The sequence below is a fragment of the Canis lupus genome, chromosome 14 (assembly GCF_011100685.1).
Source record: "Canis lupus familiaris isolate Mischka breed German Shepherd chromosome 14, alternate assembly UU_Cfam_GSD_1.0, whole genome shotgun sequence".
Classification (NCBI taxonomy): Eukaryota; Metazoa; Chordata; class Mammalia; order Carnivora; family Canidae; genus Canis; species Canis lupus.
The window spans coordinates 21,202,839-21,224,624 of record NC_049235.1 but is presented as its reverse complement, the minus strand read 5'-3'; the positions used below and the strand labels follow the sequence as shown (position 1 = coordinate 21,224,624).

The 21,786-nt window shown below is 40.9% G+C and overlaps 1 protein-coding gene across 8 annotated transcripts in view; it reads right to left on the bottom strand.

Annotated features, from left to right (window-relative positions):
* DYNC1I1 (dynein cytoplasmic 1 intermediate chain 1) overlaps positions 1-21,786 on the bottom strand; it is a 311,119-nt gene that overhangs the window by 13,792 nt on the left and 275,541 nt on the right. For 4 of the 8 annotated variants that reach the window (XM_038556867.1, XM_038556869.1, XM_038556868.1 and 1 more), the window contains 2 exons: positions 8,429-8,641; positions 4,225-4,350 (listed from right to left, as the gene is read on the bottom strand). In XM_038556867.1, the coding sequence (XP_038412795.1) occupies positions 4,225-4,350; positions 8,429-8,641 (339 nt within the window). The remainder of the gene's footprint in view (positions 1-4,224; positions 4,351-8,428; positions 8,642-21,786) is intronic. The other 4 variants (XM_038556870.1, XM_038556873.1, XM_038556872.1 and 1 more) reach the window with 1 other exon arrangement.

The following is a 21,786-nucleotide window of genomic DNA, read 5'->3' as shown; positions in this document are numbered from 1 at the left end:
GGCATCCTAGATATCTTCCCTAAAACTCTATTATACCTTCCGTTGAACTTACAATATGATGGAAACAAGGGTGTGGGAAGGTGAATGAGAATATCCAGTATTGCTTCAGCTCCATTTGTATGGCCTCATGATGTTTGTAATCTACAGCCATTGCTATTCCCATTCAACATATTTTGCCTGTCTTCCTTCCTTTCATCCTTCCTTCCTTCTTTCCTCTCTTTTAGAGAGGGAGGTGGTGAGGGGCACAGAAGGAGAGGGAGAGAGAATCTTAAAGCATGGAGCCTGACACGGGGCTTGATCTCACGACCCTGAGATCATGAGCTGAGCTGAAATCAAGAGTTTGGTGCTTAATCGACTGAGCCACCCAGGTGCCCCACACATTCAACATTTTTAGATAATCTTAAGACACAGATGATAATAATAAGATCACACAGCCTGTACTACATATAATGACCACATTTCTAAAGATTTCTCCTTTTCCCTAATGGTCTAGGTCAAGGCCATAACTTTTCATTTCCGATTCACGTCATCAGTGGGATTAAGAGCAAAACTCTTGTGGCAAGATTGGCTACATAATTTTGCAGGGTCCAGTGCAAAATAAAAATGTGGGGTGCCTTGTTGAAAAATTTCTTAGCAGTTGCAAGACAGTGACAGCTAAGCAATAAAGCAAGCTCAGGACACCTCTATGCACAGGGTCTGTGAGATTGCCCAGGTGATGCAACCATGAAGCCAGTCTCATTCCTGGAATAGGACCCTGGTGAGGAAGAGCCGGCTGCCCCTCCTTCTTCCTCAAACAAGCCAGGGACAAATGAATGTGAGGTGTCTTCCCGCAGACAGAAACCTATTCAATGTACTGAGGTCTCAAAGAAAATGGATCAACAAAGTATACTCTAAAAACCACCATTTACTTTCTTGTCCAGATTGTATTATAAGGCTTATTTAAAACCGTTTCATCTTCTTTCCTAGAGGGTTCCATAAAGCAACATTTTCTGTCCAAAGGCCAGCATGACCTCGGTGAGGGGTTCAGTGTTAATGGGGACCAGAGGACCAATTCTGAATACAGATAATGGTAGCACAGTCTACTGGCAATTTGATCCTCAATGCCATCTTTTTTCTCTTCCTCTATATTTTCTCCTTTTTAAATCACTTCCTGCTCATACCCCTTCCTCTCGTCAGCCATGCACCAGCCTTGATTTGACCTCAAATTCTAAATGGGGCCAGCTTGCTGTGAAGGCACTCTGACTGGCTTTCTGCAGTTTAGGTGATTTGGAAGGCTGGGGAGGCACTGTTTAGAGGGTACCTTTCTCTTGTAAGTACAGCTCTGCTCTGTCAGTTCTAGGCTGGTGAACGAGACAGCAATAATTACAATAATGGCGGCACTTGTCCATGAAGTGAGCTACCATCCCTCAGAAGTGGGCTTCAGCTAAGTTCTGCTTCCCTTTCAGTACATGGAGACTCTATACAGAGTTGGCCTTGAGAGATTTAAAATAGGGTAGAGATGAGCAAAGAGGAAAGGACTCTCCCCTTTATCATTCCCCAGAAATAAATATGAGCTAAATTGGTAAATACCTTACAAAAGTACTTAGGAAAAAACTATAGTTAAGACAACATTATCTTGTTAAGTCTGAGTTTTTCTGAGCTCTAGGTGGCTTTGTTTGTGACTAAACCATACAGAAAGAACTGTTAAATGTATAAGCCTACCCTGATTTTTTGGTCATTCACGGAAGAACTAGAAGATTATATAATATTACCTACTCTCAATAAAATAGTATATCCGTTTTTTTCCGGGTAGTGAATTTGTGAGGATAAGCAACCCTACAAATTGTTTGGTCTATTATGTGGCCCAGAGATCTTTCTATAGCCTGTCTAGACTCCAGACAATAGACAGACTGGCCTACAGCTACAGACATTTCTATAGTCTGTAATATCACTTAGAAAAGTAAGAGCAATAATATAAAAATGAAAACCAGGCTGACCTGCCCCTACAATAGTAGAAATATGAGTCTAACAACACTTTACAATTCAGGAATGATGATAACAACCTGGAAAGAAGTTTTAGCAGCCACATATCAGCCAAAGCAACTTTTGCAAAATCATATATCCTCCTAAAATATGAGTCATAGTCAAGTAATTCTGTCCACAGGCTTACAAAAATCACGTTATTACAGAAAGTTCTGCATATATGTCATAATGTGTTTTCTAATATGTTATAAGTTATATGTTACCTACAGATAACAAGAAATGCATATACACAATACTATACACACGCACAAAATACCTGTGGTCAACATACAGGCTTCAGAAGGCCGTTCTTGAACGGCCTTGATTGTTAAACTATTCTCCTTTTCATCCCTCTTGGACAAAACAGTTTATGTTGCATATGATCTCAAGAGAGTTAAGGGACATTATGTATAATAAGCAAGAGAGGTGGAGAAAAGAGTTTAAATTTCATCTATCTTCTGCCATTTTTGTCTCTGAGCATGTCTCCACAGCTTTTTCTCTCTCACAATTACATTTGTTATAAACGAAAAAGAGAAAGGAAAAAGAAACCTTGGGTGTTATATATATATGTGTATATATAAATACAAATATATATATGTATATATATATATATTCCTCTTTGCTAGCTTTTTAATTTTTTAGTAAATGAACTAACAAAGACTTTTTGTTGTTGCTTAGTTTTATTTTGATGGAGACAGTGAAAAAGATGCATCAAATATAACGACTAATCATTGGAGAAAATATTGCTGTAAAACCATAGGTAATATTTTTGATTCAGAGGGTATTCTCTTTCCCAAAGACTCCAACCTACGTCAATAGTCACCAGACCGTTTGCATCTTCACCATTGGGGATGAATATTAACCTGGTCTTTGTTGCTGTCAGGATGACTCAGCTGTGGCATCAGGAATACTTAAGGGGTTATCTAATGAACTAGATAACATGCAGTAAAACTGAGAGATTTTTCCATGTTGTACTTAGGGCTATAAGTCGTCAAATAGAAAACTCATTTCTCAAGTCCTTCAGTTTCTCTTTTATGGCTGAATTAAAAGCAACAACAAAACAACAACACCTAGCTTGTTTCAACATAATCGACTCCACCGTACAGCAGTATGCAGTGCATTCATCTAAGGTTCTAGTGTAGAACAAGCCATCGGGACTGCCAAATTTACAGAACGCCGACTGAGGAAACCGTACGGAACCTTCCTCGGAGTGATCGGCTCAGCCCATCACCAGGCAGGCACAGAGTACTGCCTGGGCCCAGGGTGTTATACATACAAATGTGGTAGATTTTCCCCCTGGAATGCAAATTCTAGATTCATATTACGCCAGACCAGCATTATACAACACTCTTGTTTTGTTTTGCTTGAAAGTTCAATATTTTCTTTGTCTTTAAGGAAAAAATTCTTTAACCTCATTGCAGATGAAGGTCTTTGTCAACGCTTTCCCATTTAGTAAGAATAAACAGACACATTTAAGTGCAGCTGATTTATAAGGTAATATTAAAAGCAGTATAAACATTTAAAGAGATTTATCTGAAATAAAAAATACAGATTTTTTTCCCCCCTTCGATATGTGCCATGTAATTCCGGAATACCTCATATATCAGGTAATAAGATACAGCAGAGGTATATATTTCATGTAATAACTTCGAACGTCATGAAAATGGCACAACGTTCTGATTCCCCTCAGCCGCTGGAGCGTGTGTGCCGTGGAAGGGGCATGAGGTCAGCCTCTTTAACCGGCTACATTTTCCCTGAAGAGTAAGAGTCCACATTGTAAGCGAACATCATGAAAACTTGACTGGTTGTTTGCTTGTTTGTTTAACAAATCCCAAGTCCAACCCTAGCGCAACGAATTTGACAAACTCATTCTGTTCTCCTGAAATTGGTGGGAAGTGCCACGCTCCCTCACAGGATAGCTGGGAATTCTCCAGCACTCTGCAAAGCGCCTGGATCATTAACTAAAGTGTCCTGCGTGCGGAGCCTGAAGACCAAATGAGGCCCTAAGGAAGCCTTAGCAAACCCCCGCTGAAGTCAATGGCAATTTGCAAACGCACTCAAGCGGGCACTGGCGGCTCACAGGTCTTGTCAATAATTTCACTAGGTCTGTAAACTAGACATACACGTCCAAAAAAAAAAAAAAAAAAAAAAAAAAGGCCACGCACACACACAGGCACACACGACCAAAAACACCCGAACCCACAAACCGAAAAGTATGCGCACCTCTCCAACGTCGTAGATCCAGATGCGGCCTTCTGAGTCTCCGACGGCAACCTCCTTGCCAGCCTGAGCCCAGCGAACACGGTTTAGGGCGGAAGCCCCCTCGATGGCCACACTCGCTGTTGGCACCTGTCAAAGGGGACACGACGGCAACAGAGAATCTGAATCTGAATTCAGATACACAAATTTAGTGATACGTTTAACTGGGTGAGACAGAGTCACCTCTGCCTTCATGTGCACAAAGTGATATACCTCCCCTGTGCGGGGTAAAAGGATTCATTGTTCTTAAATCATATGCTCCACTGAATGAAGGGGTAGAGAGGAGACACTTTAACAACAAAAAGAAAAGCTGGAGAGTCTTTTCTCCACAGTCAGTGGGCAGTGAGTGACAAATATTTCTCCGGATTATTCAGGGTGTATGTCCGACCATACAAACAGCAGCTAGATGTGATACTTCACGATCGGGTCATGATTTATGGATCGATGGAGAGAGATTTCAGGATTTACTGAGATTAAAGATACTACAAAAGGCGGGGGGGGGGGGTGATGGTGGAATAAAGGTCATATTAATGTGTGTCTTCAGGGAAAAAAATATGTATTGATCCCTCAAAACCTCATCGGGGAGGGGATGATCAGAAGAAGAAGAAAAAATGCAGGTGGGAAAACTTCAAAAGCTCGAAATCTCCTTTCTTTTTTTTTCTTTTTACCTTTCTCCCGCCCCCCCCCACCCCCGCCCCGTTTTCCCCCTTCCTGTCAGTGTCAGGGTGGACAAAGCACTAACTTTGGAAATGCCCCCAAGGTGGTATCCTGAGAGACTGCAACACCTACCTATTTGTCGAAGAGGCCTCACATATTCTTTAATCAACACTGAAATCTGCCCATGTGGGTAATCACTATCATACTTATTATTAAAATGAACTGGAGGTGCTGAAATGGAACCTGCAGAATTTGCTACAAGAACCCTAGTATTAGGAAAAGATGTTAGTGGGTCTACCCCTCTTCTATCAACAGTTGTGTAAACTCTTGTCTTTAAGTTTGGGAGTTTATAACTGATAGATCAGATCTCTGAGCCCTCTACAAGAATGCTGAATAGGAAAGGACAACAGGTCATTAAAAAAGAAGAGAGTAAATCTCGAAACAGAAAGAAAAAAAAAAAAAAAAAACCAGTGAGAAGAGGGCCCTAGAGATCCTCTCCCGCCACTGTTTAAGACCTGTGTCTACTAAACAGGTCGTTTTAGGATAGAAACCTGACATGTACTGGGCCTTAGCACTCCCGGCATTCTGCTGTTCAGGGAATTGAAACCATCTGTTTATAGGACATTATTGACCCAATACCTATCTTTAAAATAGCAATAAAAACTCCATCATATGTAAGAATCTATGTTTAAACTTAATCTTGAAATCAATAAAAATTCTTTTACCCGCTTAAATCACTGTATGTCAGTTGTGAGCAAAAATGTAAAACAAAAGTCCCCAACTCATTTATTTTCTAAAAAATACACAATTTCGACAATAAAGGTACCTGCTGTGCAGGCTGGAGCTTGAATTTTTAACCAAACCTTTCAAAGGCCAAAACAATGTGAATTTAGATGGGCCATAATTCTGTCAATATGCTTTATTATTAGTGTGCTACTCAGAGAACCAATCCGCGATTCAGCTATACAGTTTTCAGAGTTAGTTTTAACACCATAATTTAGGGAGACTGTACAGGATCACACTTTGCCTAACTCTGTTTGATATCAGATTTTATCAATGAATAATCTCAAAGATTGAATACAAATGTTGAATCTTAATACGGATATGTTAAAAAACTAATCCCTCAAACTGATTTCTGATACCTTTTAAATTATGCCTAATACATTTTAAAGAATCTTATTTATTGAGAATTAAGTAGTATAGCAAACTGGGGCAATATTTTAACTATTTAAAAATATCCTTTCAAATCTTATAAATGATTTAAAAATGACTATCACAGCCTGTGACATGTGCTAAAAAATTATCAAGTGCTGAAGGAAATGATAAAATATATTTTATTAGTTTGACTCATATGACCTCTCAAAAGTTGATGAATCCCTAATGAAAATAATCCATATATTGACTCTATCTTACTTCTGTACTTTGGTTTCACAGTTATGTTCACATTTTTTTAAGGCTCAATAATTTTAATCGCAAAAACAGGGAGATACACAGCATAGATTACTACATTGTGTGGAGGGCAGGTGATATTGAGGTAGGTGAATATGAACTATCCTTGCATAGGAGCAGTTGGGAAAACTTGCTCCAAAAGTACAGTCATTTCAACAACACCATCACCAACGGATCACTCTAGGAATTCAGGTTCTCTCTCTTTCTTTTTTACACACATCTAAACCCTAATCTGACAAGTGTCTGAAAAATCTTGCTCAACTTGATCGAAGGCAAAAATGATCTTAGAGTTTTAAAAAGTGTTCCGTTCGCTACTGGATTTGAATCTGATTCGATATATCCACTGTTATTCTGAAAGCAGAATTATGTTTACCACAAAACTAAGCAGTCTGCATGCCCCCTAATGATTTTTAAAAATGGTTAGCTATAAAACTCTTATGTGGTTGTGCCTTGATATCTAGAGAAAGAGAAGGGAAAAATTACATTTTGCAATGTTGACACCTTGATTTCATTTTACCTAAAAAGCAGACTAAAAACAAAACAAAACGAGTTACATAGGAACTATTAAGGAGAGTGTAGAACACTCAGTCTACTGCATCATAGTGGGCTACCACCTCTAAACATCACTTCTAGTAGATCTGATTTCTGATATGGGGAGGGAGGGGTCTCCTAAGCCCACCTGGAAAACGTGTGTGTTTTGGTTGCTTTAAGTGAATGAGTTTATTCCAGGAGGTAGAAGCAATATGATTTTAATCAACGGTGATGAAAGACTTTGGGAAACCAACACAGTGTCAAATAATAGCATCTTTTCGTGAAAAGCAATAATGTTATGAGCATTTCAACATCCCAAATGATGAGCATTGCACTATTCATGCCTTTTGATAATTTTCAAAGATGCTTCATTACGTAACCCTTGCCTCTGTCACATAGCTCTTGTAGCAGAAAGAAAACACAGATTTAAATTGAAATATTTTCAGAAGATGACTATTTGGCAGTGGCTAGAGGGGTACAGAATTTTGCGAGACACAACGGCTCAATAATAACACCTGAGGGATATTGCCCTGCCCCCTCCCACAAAAAAATAGTAGGGGAACCTCCTTCTCCTCATATCCTCCAGCTGTAGGCCTCCTAATTAAAAAGGCTGAGTTGCTTCCTGCTCAAAACACTTCAAAAGACCTTTCTCTTGTTCTCCACTTGCTGCAGAGTTTGCAGCACTCGCTCCCCTTACCTGTCCCCTCTTATTTATGGAGAGCTGCCCTGAATCACAAGCCAGGAAGTGATGAAGAGCCCGTTTCATTGTATTAAACTGAAGGATATTTAATATTCAAGTTAAAAAAAGAAAAGTCACCACAAAACAAAAAACAAAAAACAAATACAAACCAAGTAGCTGAATTAGCCCCTGGGTAAATTTAAGAGTGTGGGGAAAAAGGGGACCATGCACATGGCATCATTTTTTAAAAACATCAATATGTACAGAACTTTTTCAGAATCATCTAAAAAATTCCTTTATTGTCGATTCCCCCCTTTTAAAAAAAAAAAAAAAAAGAGGGCCATGTACTTGTGAAGTATTCTGAACGTGACATGTTGAAATTCCACTTTTTAAAAAAATACTACGTTTCACATATGTGTTCAGAGTTTAAAAAAAAAAAAAAAAAGGACTGTGAAAGTCCGCCTGCGAGTTCAGCATTTTAGACAAGGATTCTTTGCCTCGTAAAAATCAAACGGAGGGTAGAGCTAAACGTAAAGGGTGGACGGAATCGTCTTCCTTGAACTGAACAGGGACAGCGCTCCCGGGGCGCAGCGCGAGGGCTCCCCGCACCGGCCCTGGGCGTCCGCGGGCTGCCGGCGGCGACCTCCGCGACCTCGGCGACCTCGGCGACCTCGGGGGCCCGCCGGGCACACGCACCACGGGGCTCTCCGCGGTCGCGCAGGAGCCGCCACGCTCTGGGGACGGGGCTGCAGCGGCGTGGAATGCAATGGGCGGGGGGGGGGGCGGGGGCGGCGGGGGGGCCGGTGCGCCCTCCTCCCAGCCCTCCCGCCCGGCGCCTGCGCCGCCGCTCACCTCCGTGTCATTGTTGAGGTTCCAGAGGTCCAGGCGCCCCATCCCGTCCACGCAGGCGAAGAGCGCGGGGTGCACGGGGGACCACATGACGTCGTACACGTAGTCCGCGTTGTCTTCAAAGGAGTAGAGCGGCTTGTTGTGCTGTAAGCAGAGACCGGGAAGACTCGGTGGCGCTGCCGCTGCCTCGGGCCGTCTAGCGAGCCTAATTAAGAACTTTGCACATTCGCTAAGTGTCATAAACTCCCCGAGATGAAAGTCCTCGAGAGGGGGAACCGCAGCTTTAATGTGCCTAGAGCTGTCCAGTGGCATAAATAAATACCGGGGGGCGGGCGCGGGGGGAGGGGGCCTGCGGCGGCGGCGGGCTCGGACCCCGGCGGTCGCGACCCTCGGGGCAGGCGGGCGCGGCCGCCGCTAGCCCCGCGCTGCCGCCGGCTCGGCTCCGGGAGGCGCGCGGCCCGCCGTTGGGGCCGGCGCCGCGGGGATGCTGCCGAGGCCCCCGCCGCCCGGCCGCCCGGCCCTCCCGCGCGCAAGGCCGCGCCTGCCACCTCGCGGGCTCCGCCTGCAGCTGCAGCGCGGCCTCCGGGCCCCCGGCCCCGGCCTGCGGCGGGACCCGCTCCTCCGCGGGCGGCAACGGGAACGCAGGTTTGGAGGGGATTCGTGGCTCCTCTGGGGGGTTCGCAGGCCCTAGTGTCTCTGCCTCCCCGGGGCCGACTGGTGTGGCTCAGCGGAGAATCCCCGAACCCTCCCAGGGCATGCACCACGTCCTCCAGATCCCCCAGGATTTCCAGCAGCCCCGAAACCGGGTGTTTGGGGGGGATGCATTAGCACACCCCCACCGCATACAAATGCTTCCACTCCAGAGGGATACAATAAATTAAAATGGCACTCTTGATTTCCAGTGAATATTGTCACATCAAAATAGCACAGAAGTCGGAGGCAAGTTTGAAAGTACACCAGAAATAAAATGTAATTGGACTTCATGAATTATTCATTCCATCTGGCTTGTCTTATTCTAATTTCTGCATAATGGCTTTACTAATCCCTGATCAATTAATGTAAAATGAAATTTAAATGATAATGAAAGCCCTAGAGATAAAAGAAATTAAGTATTCTTATATCCTCTGACAGAAATCTAAACAATGGGAGTTTTTTTCCACAATGTCTTCTTCATCCAGTCAGCTGTCTGTATTCCCTTCATGGGTTCGACTAAATGCCTGGGCAGACCAGAGTAATAAGAGAAAAAAAACATAACACAAAATATGAACAATCAAATCCTTTACGCACGGGGTATGCAAAGAACGTTATCTGTAGGTAACAGCTCCAAACGTTAGAGTGAACTTCCAAAGTGTACTGTTAGCTAAGGTAAAATGCACAGAATGCATGTGCTGAAGTCAAAGTGAGAAAAATCCAAATCCGTGCAAAGACAATAACCTGGGGCAAAGACTGGTGAAGGTAGTAACTAAGTGATTTCTCGTTTCATGAATTACGTTGCTTTGGCATTGCTCAGCACTGAACACAATTATAGAATACTAGTAAAGCAACGCAGAAGATTTCAGATGGGCCACTGCGCATGAGGGGCACAGGTAGATGGGTGAGATGTGTTTTACTTGCAAAAAAAATGTCTAATGTGGGAATGATTTGAAAAAGAACGTAAGATATTGGGACCTCAAAATCGAAAGGGTAGACATTAGCCTTATGGTTTTATATTTTAATATTCTATAACTCTTTTATGTCAGAACGTTTATTATGAACCATGCTTGCCGTGTGATTTCAAGGTAAAATTATTTGCCCAATTGCTATTTAGGCAGCTTCTTGCTTTCTCTCGTGCTTTGGACTAGGTGATTCAAACTACCTTATCCAGAGAATCTGAATATCCAGTGACAGACACCTCCAAGTGGCATGACTGTATCATTATTCCTTACTAAGCTGGAGTAGCTGGTCCTTCCTTGATCACTTGTGAATACTAAATTATTTAACTCTTAGTAAAAGACTAGTCCCGCCCCAAATTCTTGATTTTATCGTTAGCCAGTCACTATTTGTTAAAGACCACGAATAACACATTTTTCTTCAAATCAAAAGGTGGAAAACACATGCTTAAAAGCGTCAATTCTCAGTATCCTCTCTCGGTGACCCAGCTGATAATATAACTGAGTGTATGGGGGTCTAGATGGAGACATACACAGACAGACAGACATGAAACACATACCACATCTGCAGTCCTTGTTCTGATCAATTATAAAACCACCCAACCTTAAACAGTCATTTTCTAGGAAGCCAATATTATCTGATACATTAGTTCTCGAGATAAATTACCCTGTTAATCTCTACTTTGTGTCTTTCCTTTTTTCTTTTAGTTGCTGTTTCTGTGAGAAACTTAGTCAAAGTTGTAATATATCCTGGAGACTTCACTTTTTAAACATCTGGAAATAACAGCTATTGTTCATGACTTACCAAAATCCAATTTTCTCCTGCTTAATAGTATAGTTTGAAATGCTATTACTGTCTAGGTTTTCTTCCAATTTCCTCACCACCCCCGACCCTCAAGACGGAAGCTCCCACTGCAAGAATCACTGGCATGTTCTTCTAGGCTGCAGTATGCACCCGTTTAGGGAAAGGAAGAAGGGCTTGCATTTTCAAAGGCTTTGTTTTAATGTGGATAAATTCACAGGTTGGGAGAGTCTTCGTCGGGATTGAACCCACTGTCAGGATACCTGGTGGACCAGCAGTGAGGAACCACTGGTTCCCAAGTATAACCTGGTATAAGCAGACAGGCATAGGTTAATGCCACTCTTCCATTATTAAGCAGTGCTATTTTGAATATTAATTGTACTTTTCTGATAAAGGAATTCTTTGGTCTTTTTTATTTTAAGGGGCTCAACGGGTTATCTGAAAACCCCATTAAAAATTTGGTGATGGAGACGAAGGAGCACACTTGTCGTGAGGAGCACCAGGTGGAAGTGCCTAATCACTATACTGTATACCTGCAACTAATATAGCACCCTATGGTAACTAACTGGAATTAAAATAAAAACCTTAAAATTCTTTGCCTCAAGTGCCTAATAGAAAACATTTTACAGTAGTAGGTAAATATATCATGAGCTATTAACATTTTCACAAAGTATGTCAAAAGCATCAGTGTCTAAAGATTCTGTTATGGAAGTCTGAAACCTAAATGTCTGGACTCACAACACTATAGCATGATCACTGATTTTAGAATGTTTCAAGTTTTGAAAAGATGCAGAGTGTGGGGACAGATCCTGACCGGTGATTTTTGAGGAGGATCCTCTAATATTATTTGTATCTATTAAAGCTACAGAAGCTTGGTGACCTACATATTTACTCTGCAAAATACTCAAGGCCATTTAGTAAACTCAATATGGTTTCACAGCATGTTACTGTAGCAAGTGTTTTTCCAAACCATCAAATTTCATGAGACCAAAGACCTCTCCACCTGTGTGCTTCCCCTTCTAGGTGCTGCGTTCAGCACCGGCACACTGCTAAAGAAGGAAAACAAGGAAAGTGCACTGCTGCCCAGCGTACTACACGTGTGACACATGCCAGTGAAACAAAGCCACAACACCCTGTGCTTTAGTCAAGTTTCCAGGGCTGCGCCCAAAACCCAAAAATATCCAGACACACGTATCGGCTCGACTTTACTATCCCGACTCTCAAACAGTGCAGAGAAGCAGGCCACCAGTCACCTCTCAGACAGACATGAAGGGCAGGGAAGGGTAAATTGTTGGGTGTTTGCTGTGCGTGACTCTACACACACATTTCTAATTTAATCCACATAAAATCTCGGTAAGGTAGACAGTATTTACAGAAAAGAAAATTATAGTTCAGGAAACTTGGTAGCTTTCTAAAGGCCACGAAGGTTGTAAGTGGTGGAGTTAGATTTGATTGTCTGGTTTTCCTAGCTGCTAAGCACATCCTCTATCTGATGGAAGCATGTGGTCCTCTATAAAACATAGCAACGGTCTTCGGTCTTCTTAGCAAAAACAATAGCTCTGTTAACCTGTTGTTCCATTCAATTCAACTGTTATTTACTAAGCACATACTGCGTAACTTGTAGAAGGGGTTAAAAATATCACAGATGGTTATTTCATTTCCTGAATTAATCATTAATAATCCTCAAGGTGCTACCCATACAGTTCTAGGCATCCTTAGCACCTTATGACACAAACAGAAATTTTTTTCTCCAAAAAACTAGGAATAGGATAGGAATGGCCCTTAGCCAGCAGGGATTAACAGCAGGCCATGCATTAGAGAGTATATTAAAATGATGCCAGGAGGCAGAGATCTGGGTTCCAGTTCACCAAATGCCTATAGAGCTTTGAGTGAGATCAGGCTGTAATTACATGATCTGAAAGATGAGGATAACACGGGACACATGGGCCAGAAAAGCAATGGGGGAAAGTAGACACAGACTATAGACGTTGGTAAATTTAACTTAACATCCCAGACCTTAGTTTTTTCTTCTATAAGATGGAAGGTGGGAGCAATTGATCTAACAAGTTCCTACTGGCTTTCCACGACTCTGTTCTGCAGTAAGGATTGAAGGGAAAAAAGTTTGTGAAAGTTTTTTACAAGGAGTTATTCAAAGGTAAGTGTTATAGTTAAAGCCATTTTCCTCGATGTCCTGTGATATTCCCATCAGCAATTTTAAAACATTTTTTATTTCATGAAAATAGGCATCTAAAAATGTATCAGGGTGGTTTTTGGTGAAAAACTGGAAATTATGAAAGTAATGACAGACCTCTTATTTGACCAACTAAAGAAGAAATAAAGAATATTAAATTTACACGAGAGAAGCAGGTAGTGAACTCTGTTCCAGAGTGAAACCGTACAACATCCATCAACGTTTTACAATAAAGACTTGATCTCTAAATTTGAGCTTTGATTTTATAAGTATACTTCTGACAATGACTAGAGCTGCATATTTTTCCAATCAGTTAACTATAAAATGATTTCATGAAAGATGAATTTCTATTTCTGATGTCAGATACATACCAAAGTCACATTTAGAGAACAAAACATTTGTTTTATTTTTTCCCTATGTTATTTATTTTCCCCTCATCAGAACCTCTAGGCATCCCCAATAGTTTAGAATTTTGAAGGCTGTGAATAGGAAGATTTGTGTTTAAATGCCTCCTAACACCTCCAAACACTGTGGTTCTTGAGGTCGTATTTGCCTCTAAATGATTAGCTTTCAAGCAGATTTAGTAGAAATGTTTACCCAAACCATGAAAATTTCTTTTGGAGTGGAGGGGAAGAGTGGTGGGGGTGGAGGTGATACATGGATAGGTGGGGAAGGGGCCAGAAAATTAACAGTAGAATTTCTGTATTTTATTCTGAAATAAAAAGAAAACAAATGGAATCTTACCTTGAAACTATATCCTGTTGGGAAAAAACGATGACCAAAATACTAAACAATGAGTAATAAGAAAATGTCCTTCAAAAATTGTCATGTGGGTTCCTGTGAAGTAATTAAAATAAATAGCCAGCCAGTTCTTCCAGGAAACATTAAAATGTGAGACCACAATATCACTTTAAAAAAACCACCAAAGGACCCCAAAACTTCAGGCTCACACAAAAATGGATGCCTCTACCGTAAAAAGAAAGTGCTTAAACAAACAAACAAACCAAAACTCACAAACCAAACCAAACCAAACCAAAAAAACCCAACTCTGTTGGCCAAAAAGAGGTGTTGTGAATTTGGTACTATCATTAGAAAACATTATTTGCAACGTAATTTAGGATCCTTCTAAAAGCACACAGTATCCCGTATTTAACCTTCAATTTCTATGGCTGCTCATACTAAAACAATACAGACCAGACATATACGATACCTTTGCCTGTTTCTATCATGATCAGATATTCGAAATTAGACATAAATACTTTGGGTGAGCTATTCTTAACAGCACACGGATAGTGGGTCTGCTTGCTGTTTGTATGCATTAACAGAAACTATATAAGGACTTTAATTTGAATTAGTCACTTTAAAGTAATTAATTACAAAGAAGTTTCTAGAAATCCAGGAATGTAGAGCACTTGCCTCTCTACAAATGTAGAAGTTTGGCTAAATAGGTACTGAAGCCACATAAAAGTTGTTCTTTGTTGCACTACCTTCCTCTCCTGCTTATTTGCATGGAAAAATCCTCCTAATCCAGGAGGCGCCACCAATAAAGAGGATAATTATCCATATAAAAGAATGTATACATATTCACAGGTTTTGACTAGTATTTGAGTGTTTAAAGCCATGATAAAAACTACAAGCTCTGCCTAATTCATAAAAGGAATATTCCCCTGCCCCCCTCCCCGCACTGGCATGATTTCTATGAATATCAGCTCCACCTAATGGTTCTTCTTTAACATGGGCATTTTAGTAGCACAAAGCTGTCCAAATCTGTGCGAAAACACTAAACAAACTGGGATGCTCTCTTAAATTGCTGTTTGCATTCATCTCAGCTGCTCTGGCTCTTTTGCTATGCTCTGCCTTCTTGCTTGAATTGCAGCAGAGCAGAGAGAGGGCCACCGTAACGCCCAAACCGGAGTGGCCGAGTTGGTTCCTTAGTGCAACTGAGGTGGCTTGTTCTCTGGACTGCTATTCTTTCTCTAGGCTGGTATTTTCTTTATGAAGGCCCCCATGGCTGTAGGAGGCAAACAATACAACAGAACCCCTTTGGTGGTTCTGGGCCAATTCTATTTCTACTGTGGCGGAGTGGTTTCACGTCCAACAGGATCTCAGTTAGAGGAGGAAGCATTTCTTCTCTCTACATAAATGGAGGTATACGTAGATAAAGGTCAGGTTGCTTACAGACTGTACTCGAGGCAGGTGGGAAGGATGTTGGTATTAAGGATGAGGGAGTGTAGAGGGAGGATAATGGGTTAGCCCTAGAAGCAGTTTTAAGTGTGGTTGTATCCTTGTCTTGAAGACTTGAAAAGTTAGAAGAATGAGCATATAATGTGGTGCCAGTTTTGTTTATTCATTTATTACCTATTTTATGTCAAATTGTTTAGCTGCATCTTCCTAAATTAAATGGCAGATCCATGCTGATCCTCAAACTGTCAACCTCCACTCCAGCATCTGGCTTACAAATTATCTTACTGGTATAAATGAACTGCTATTATCTCTATATATGTATAATTCTTTTTTTAAAACATATTTTTAAATTTAAATTCAATTAATTAACACATAGTGTATTATTAGTTTCAGAGGTAGAGGTCAGTGATTCATCACTCTTATATAATACCCAGTGCTCATTATATCATGTGCCCTCCTAATGTATACTTCTTAAAGATTTAAAATATATAAAATTATAAATCTAGATCCATTCATTATACCTTGACTCATACTTATTTCTAAAGTGCCAGGTAAACATTTGCTGGTCCCCAGGGCTAATCTGACATTAGTGATCTCATTATACTTAGTAATAAATATGACATTTCGATAAATTTCATTTTTGTTCAAAAGTCATATACCTAAATACCCAGATTTCTGGGTTTAAGTTCTAATGGTAAAATTATTTAAATTTTTAAAGAAGATTTTATTTATCTGAGAGACAAAGCACAAGCAGAGGGGAGGGCAAAGGCAGTGGGAGAAGGAGACTCCTTGCTGAGCAGGGAGCCCTATGCGGGGCTCCATCCCAGGACTCCAGGCTCATCCCAGGACTCCAGGCTCAGATGCTTAACTGACTGGCCACCCAGGCATCCCAAAATTATTTAAATTTTTTATTCTGCTTCTTGTATCAGTAATTGATTTTATATATATGATCTATATCTACATATCCCTATCCATCTCTATCTATATCAAGGACACATTTTCAAAGGGTCAAGGCAAGTTTTTTGTAGGTCTGCACTCCTGTGTCTCCTGATGTTAAATGTAATACATCTTTTATATTATATCTAATACTAGTATAGCTGATATTTATATTTATTTCAATAATGGAAAAAAACAAAAAGGAGAATCCCACATAGCAGACGTTCAAAATATTCTGTTTATATGTAGAGCACATTATGTTTCCTATTTTGCAACAGATTTGCTTACTATATTCTATTACACCTAAGACAAATTGAAATTACTTTCTTTTAAAAAAGCAAACAGAAGCTAAACATGAGGCAAGGAGATTCAGGACATTACACATGGCTGTGCGAAAAGAACCTACATTAATCAGGAGCCCTGGACAAACTGCAAGGTAAGAGGTCGCATGAAGCTAGCCAAGGTGGACCCACACTGGTTTGGTCCAAAAATAATTACTTGGGATGGCAAAAATGAGTTTTAATTTATCTTCCAACATCACACATACAATGTAGGTTAGATCAGGAGTTTGGGGAGGACATATCTTTGAATCTCATAATTATGAAGATACTGTGTCTGTTGTTATCCTCGTTCTCTCTTTAGTATTATTGCTTAGAAGGAAAAGGTGGAGAAGGCAACTTGTGAAAAGAAAAGGCAAACATTTCCATCTGGTTAAAAGAGCCAAGGAAAAGATCCATAGCCCTTACTTCTTGCACAGTGGGAAAGCCCAGTCAGTTGGGCAAGGAGTCTCAAAAGTGTTTGTACTTATATGGATTATCTGCACCTTCTGTATAAATAACAGCTCTAGGTATGTGTTGGTGGGTGAATCTGGGGGGGCGGGTGTGGGTAGGGGTAAAAGGACAGGAAGTATGAACACAGGCTAAGTCTGGCTATGACTTGATGATCACATTCTTGTGGTTTCTTTCAAAGTTAAAGTATTCTCCCTGGGTGAGCTTTAAAAAGGAACCCCTCTTCCCCCTCATCCCCCACCACCCCCAGAAAAAGCAAGCAAGAAAGAAAAAGAATTTGATGACTGGCACACATAGTTTTACTGAAAGCCAATCTTAATGTTTGCTATCTTGTGTTAGGAAGGGAGGGGAAAGGGGGAGTGAAAATGAGGATGAGGGGAGAAAAAAATAAGTCAGACACCACCTGAACGGTGGTGATTATCAGAAAGGCAGCCAGCAGGGCTTTGGGGTTCTGGGGGCAAAAATGCACTCTGTCATCCGGTAAGTGTTACTGGCAGTGAACTACTGATTTCGTTAATCTTCTTTCCTATTTTAAGTGTTAAGTTTAGATAATGTAATAGCATAAACTTTAACTTGTGATTCGTGTTTATTGTGTTCTACTTCCGATATTTTAAAACATTGAACAAAATGCTAGCAGAAGTAAATAGGCTCAAGGCCCTTTGTTAGAATTATGTAATTTTTAGATGTTTTCATCTCGGTTTAAAATACTCATTTTAACAAAGTAGGTTATTTCACTTAGGACATCCAAAAGCATTAAGTCATCAACAGTGAATTATTAAGAGACTACCGTATGCTTTCTACTTTGGGCAATTAATAGAAGATATAGAATATCTAACTCTGTTCTCAAGGACTCACAATCCGGGTAGGAATATAGAAGTTATGAAATAAAATGAGAAGGATACGATTAATTGGAGGTCTGTTTTCTCATTTTGTCCCAAAAGGATCTACAGTGTCTCATAAATTAAATGTCTGCAAAATGAAGAATAAACACGCAGTAGAGGCAGGCAGGATAGATAATGTTTGCTAGGATTCTGAGATAAGCTGATTATTACAATCTGGTCCCAAAACAGTCCGAAATTTCCTGACAACTAAGACAAAACATGTTGATCACAAGAAGGTATGTAAATTTCACCATCTGAAGTAAGAAAGATTACAAATTCCTCCTCAAAGACACATTTTTGGGAAAAAAGTCAAGGAGGAATTTACCATGTCTGTGAATCCCTGGAAGAGAGACTGGTTTTCTGTCTTGTTTATACCAAAGAAAAAGAACAAGTATGTAGCCAGGTGCGAAATTCTGTGGTACAGATGTTTGGTGCCAGAGGAATTCGGAGATTCGGGGGGGAGTGGGTGTTGGTAGTTACCATGGTCTGATGTGGTCAAGGAAGGTATTATCTAGGACAGGTGATGGAACCCGCCTTGAAAGATGCCTAGACTTTGACAGATGGGAAGGAAGCCCGTCAAGGAGGGGAAAGCAAAACATGCAAAGACCTGGCTGTGAAAATCAGCACGGAATTCCCAGATGGATGGGAAGCTGAAAAGTGGGGACAGCCTGGTGGATTCTAAGAGTTTGCCCTGAAAAATAACAGGAAATAATTCTGGTTTGTTTAGGGCACGGTTGGGGCCATGTTATGAATGGTCGTAAGTATAGAGTTTAGACTTCTTGATGCAATGAGCTACTAACTTCTTTAAACATGTACTGATAGATGTGCAAAGCATTGTATTTTGCACTGAATGGATGCAGAGATGCCTACCGTCATAGTTTTCAGCTTTTCCAATGTGGACAGCTGAATGATGAATATCATTAATCGAGTAGAAAGAAGAAGAAAGAGAGTAGGGGAGGAAGATCTAGTTTTTTGTTTTGTTTTTTGTTTTTTGTTTTTCTAGTTTGTACTTTAAACATGGTATACTCGAGTCTTTGGACTAGATACTCAGGTTAAGCTGACAGTGAAAATGTGGGTCCAGGATTGAAAAGGAGGACAGACTTGAAGCCCATGCCAAGTAATCACTGATTAGAGAAGCTGAGGGATAAGAGAGAGTGGAGAGGAGAAAAAGAAGGCTGTGACAGAAATTTTGAAAAACTGGGCCAAGGAAGCAAAGGGGAAAGAACCAGTGGAGATGTCTAAGGCAAGCCATGAGACATAACTGGGGCTGGAGAGGGCCCTAAGAATGAGGGGTAGAGTCTGTGATATAAGATGACGACTAAAAAGAAGCCATTGCATTTAGCGATTAGGGGCTTACTGATAGCCTCAGAGACAAGCTATCAGAAGACTGATTAGGTTTGTTGTGGAGTGGCTGGAATATGTGGCAGTGGTCAGTGTGGATGCACACTGGCTCTTCAAGTTTTTTGGAGAGCTAAACCCAATTTTAGGATATGTTCATGATACTTTAAGCCAACCCACCCACCAAATCATGAACTGCCAATCTCTAAGAGGATGATAACATCACTGATGTTCAGGGCTGCCTTTTTTTTTTTTTTTTTCTCAAGGTCAACCCACTTGTCATTAGCTGTAATATCCTTGACACTTTGGACCATTTCTTATGTGGATTTGTATCTTGAGCACTTGGCATCAAGGCTGGCAAATAGGAGGCAGATAAGATGCGTTGAAAGTAGGTGATGAAGCAGGAAGCATCTAGGTGCAGTCTCATTTCTGCCTGACACTTAGGAGCAGAGCCTTGAACTTTCTTCTGATTCTTTGGACTTGCAATTCTTTCTTAGTCTCCTCAGGGCTGAACCTCTGCCTTCCCTGATTGATTTTTGATTGAACATCCTCCTTGGGCTACCTCTTGTTCTTCTAGCATGCTACTTTGGTTCAGAACCTTTCCCCCTCACTCTGGTAACTTAAACCTAATCTCCAATGAAACTTATGATCACTGCCCTGTCATGGCAAAGGTTTCAGCATGTTTGTACACTATGGGGAAGGAACCAGGAGCAGGGCACTATTTTGGGGAGGAAAAATGATATGAAAAGTAGTAATAAGACAGGCGACTAGTGACTTGGGCAGTAGGAAATCTAGCCAGCAATTTTCTGTGTAATTAGGAAAAAGGTATTGAGAATTAAATGTCTGATGAATGATGAATTTTATCACCTTAAGAACAAACAAAACTTACCCTTAGATTGAAAGCATCAGTATGTACCTAAGATGCTTTGTAACATATACATTTCAATTGGTGTGTGTGTGTGTGTAAGAGATATATATATATATATATATATATATATATATATATATATAAATGGACAGACAGACACACACAGAGAAACATATTTTTCCATGGAATATTCTTATTTAGTTATCTGGAGAAGAAGAGTGATGCCCAGAAACAGGAGAATTGTGCATGGACTATGAAAAAGCCTAAGTCCAAATATCAGCACACAGAACTTGAAATCTTAACCAATTAGTAAATATATTCTGATCATGGTGACAATGGTGAAATAGGTCTTTGGATTCAACATCAATAAAGTCATTTTTTTTCCATTAATCACATTGCACCAACTGTTCCTGCTACTTTCCCCCAATATCTGCTGCCCCTGGGAGTCAACCTTGAGTTGACTGGGAGCTCTTCCTGCACTGGGAATGAGGTGTGTGTGTGTGTGTGTGTGTGTGTGTGTGTGTGTGTGTGTGAAAGGAACTCATGGGATGTTCACTGTTGTTAACTTTTTTGGTCCATAACCAAGAGTCAACTGTGATAATGACATGTCCTTAGCTCTTGTTATGGGCTGAATTGTGTTAGCACCAGAATGCATATGTTGAAGCTCTAATGACCCAGGACCTCAGAAAGTGACTGTATTTGGTGACAGGTCTTTAAAGAGGTCATTAAGGTTAAATGAGGTCATATGGTGGGCCCTAATCCAACATAACTGGTGTCCTTAAAAGAGGAAGAGTTTAGGACACAGACATTATACAGAGGAAGACCATGTAAAGACACAGGAAGACCTCCATCTGCAAGCCAAGGAGAGAGGCCTCAGAAAAAAAAATCAACTCTGCTAATAGCTTGATCTTGGACTTCTAACCTCCATAACTCTAAGGAAATAAATTTCTGTTGCTTTAGCTACCCAGCCTGTGGTACTTTGGCATGGCAGCCCTAGCAAACGAATACAGCTCTCAAATGAAAAGGAACATCTCTTTTATCTTGGTCTCTAACACACACCCATATGGGCGTATTCACCGTGAAATTCTATATTTAGGGAATTTCCCCAAGACTGCAAGACATACACTGCTTCTGAGCAGCTCTTTCCCCCTTCCTGATCATGTTCCCTTGTTATCAATGATGACACCTCTATCTTGTCTTTACCATACCTTCTGCTAAGGGGAATTGTAGTGAATTTTTATAAATATGCCCCCTTCTGGAGACAGCAGAGCTTCTTTTAAAATGTTCACTTAGCTTTCAATCACACCCATAGTTCTGCAATGGTGTTGAGACAATGGGGACGGGTGAGGATGGGAAGTGGAAAGCTCTGTGGGATTCAGTGCCATCTCAATACGAATGGGCCACGGCCATTGAAGGAATGGACCTAAACAGGAACCAGAAGTTATAGTTGTGTTCAATTCAATCAGTCATTTTAGCCTAAAGACAGAGCAATTTTTCCCCCCTGAAAGAGAAGTCTGTGCTTGAGATAAAAGTTTATTTTGGTTTAATTTTGTCACCCTCTGCAGGCTCAGTCCTGGCTTCTCTTTCTTTGAGGAAACGTAGGTGGAGAGTGAGATGGGTGGTGGGGTCAGAGGGCAAGAATAGGCAGGGCAGATGGAGCATGACAAGGGTCCTGAACCTGAACCCTCTCTTCCAGGGGTTGGGGATAACCTTTAAACTCCAGC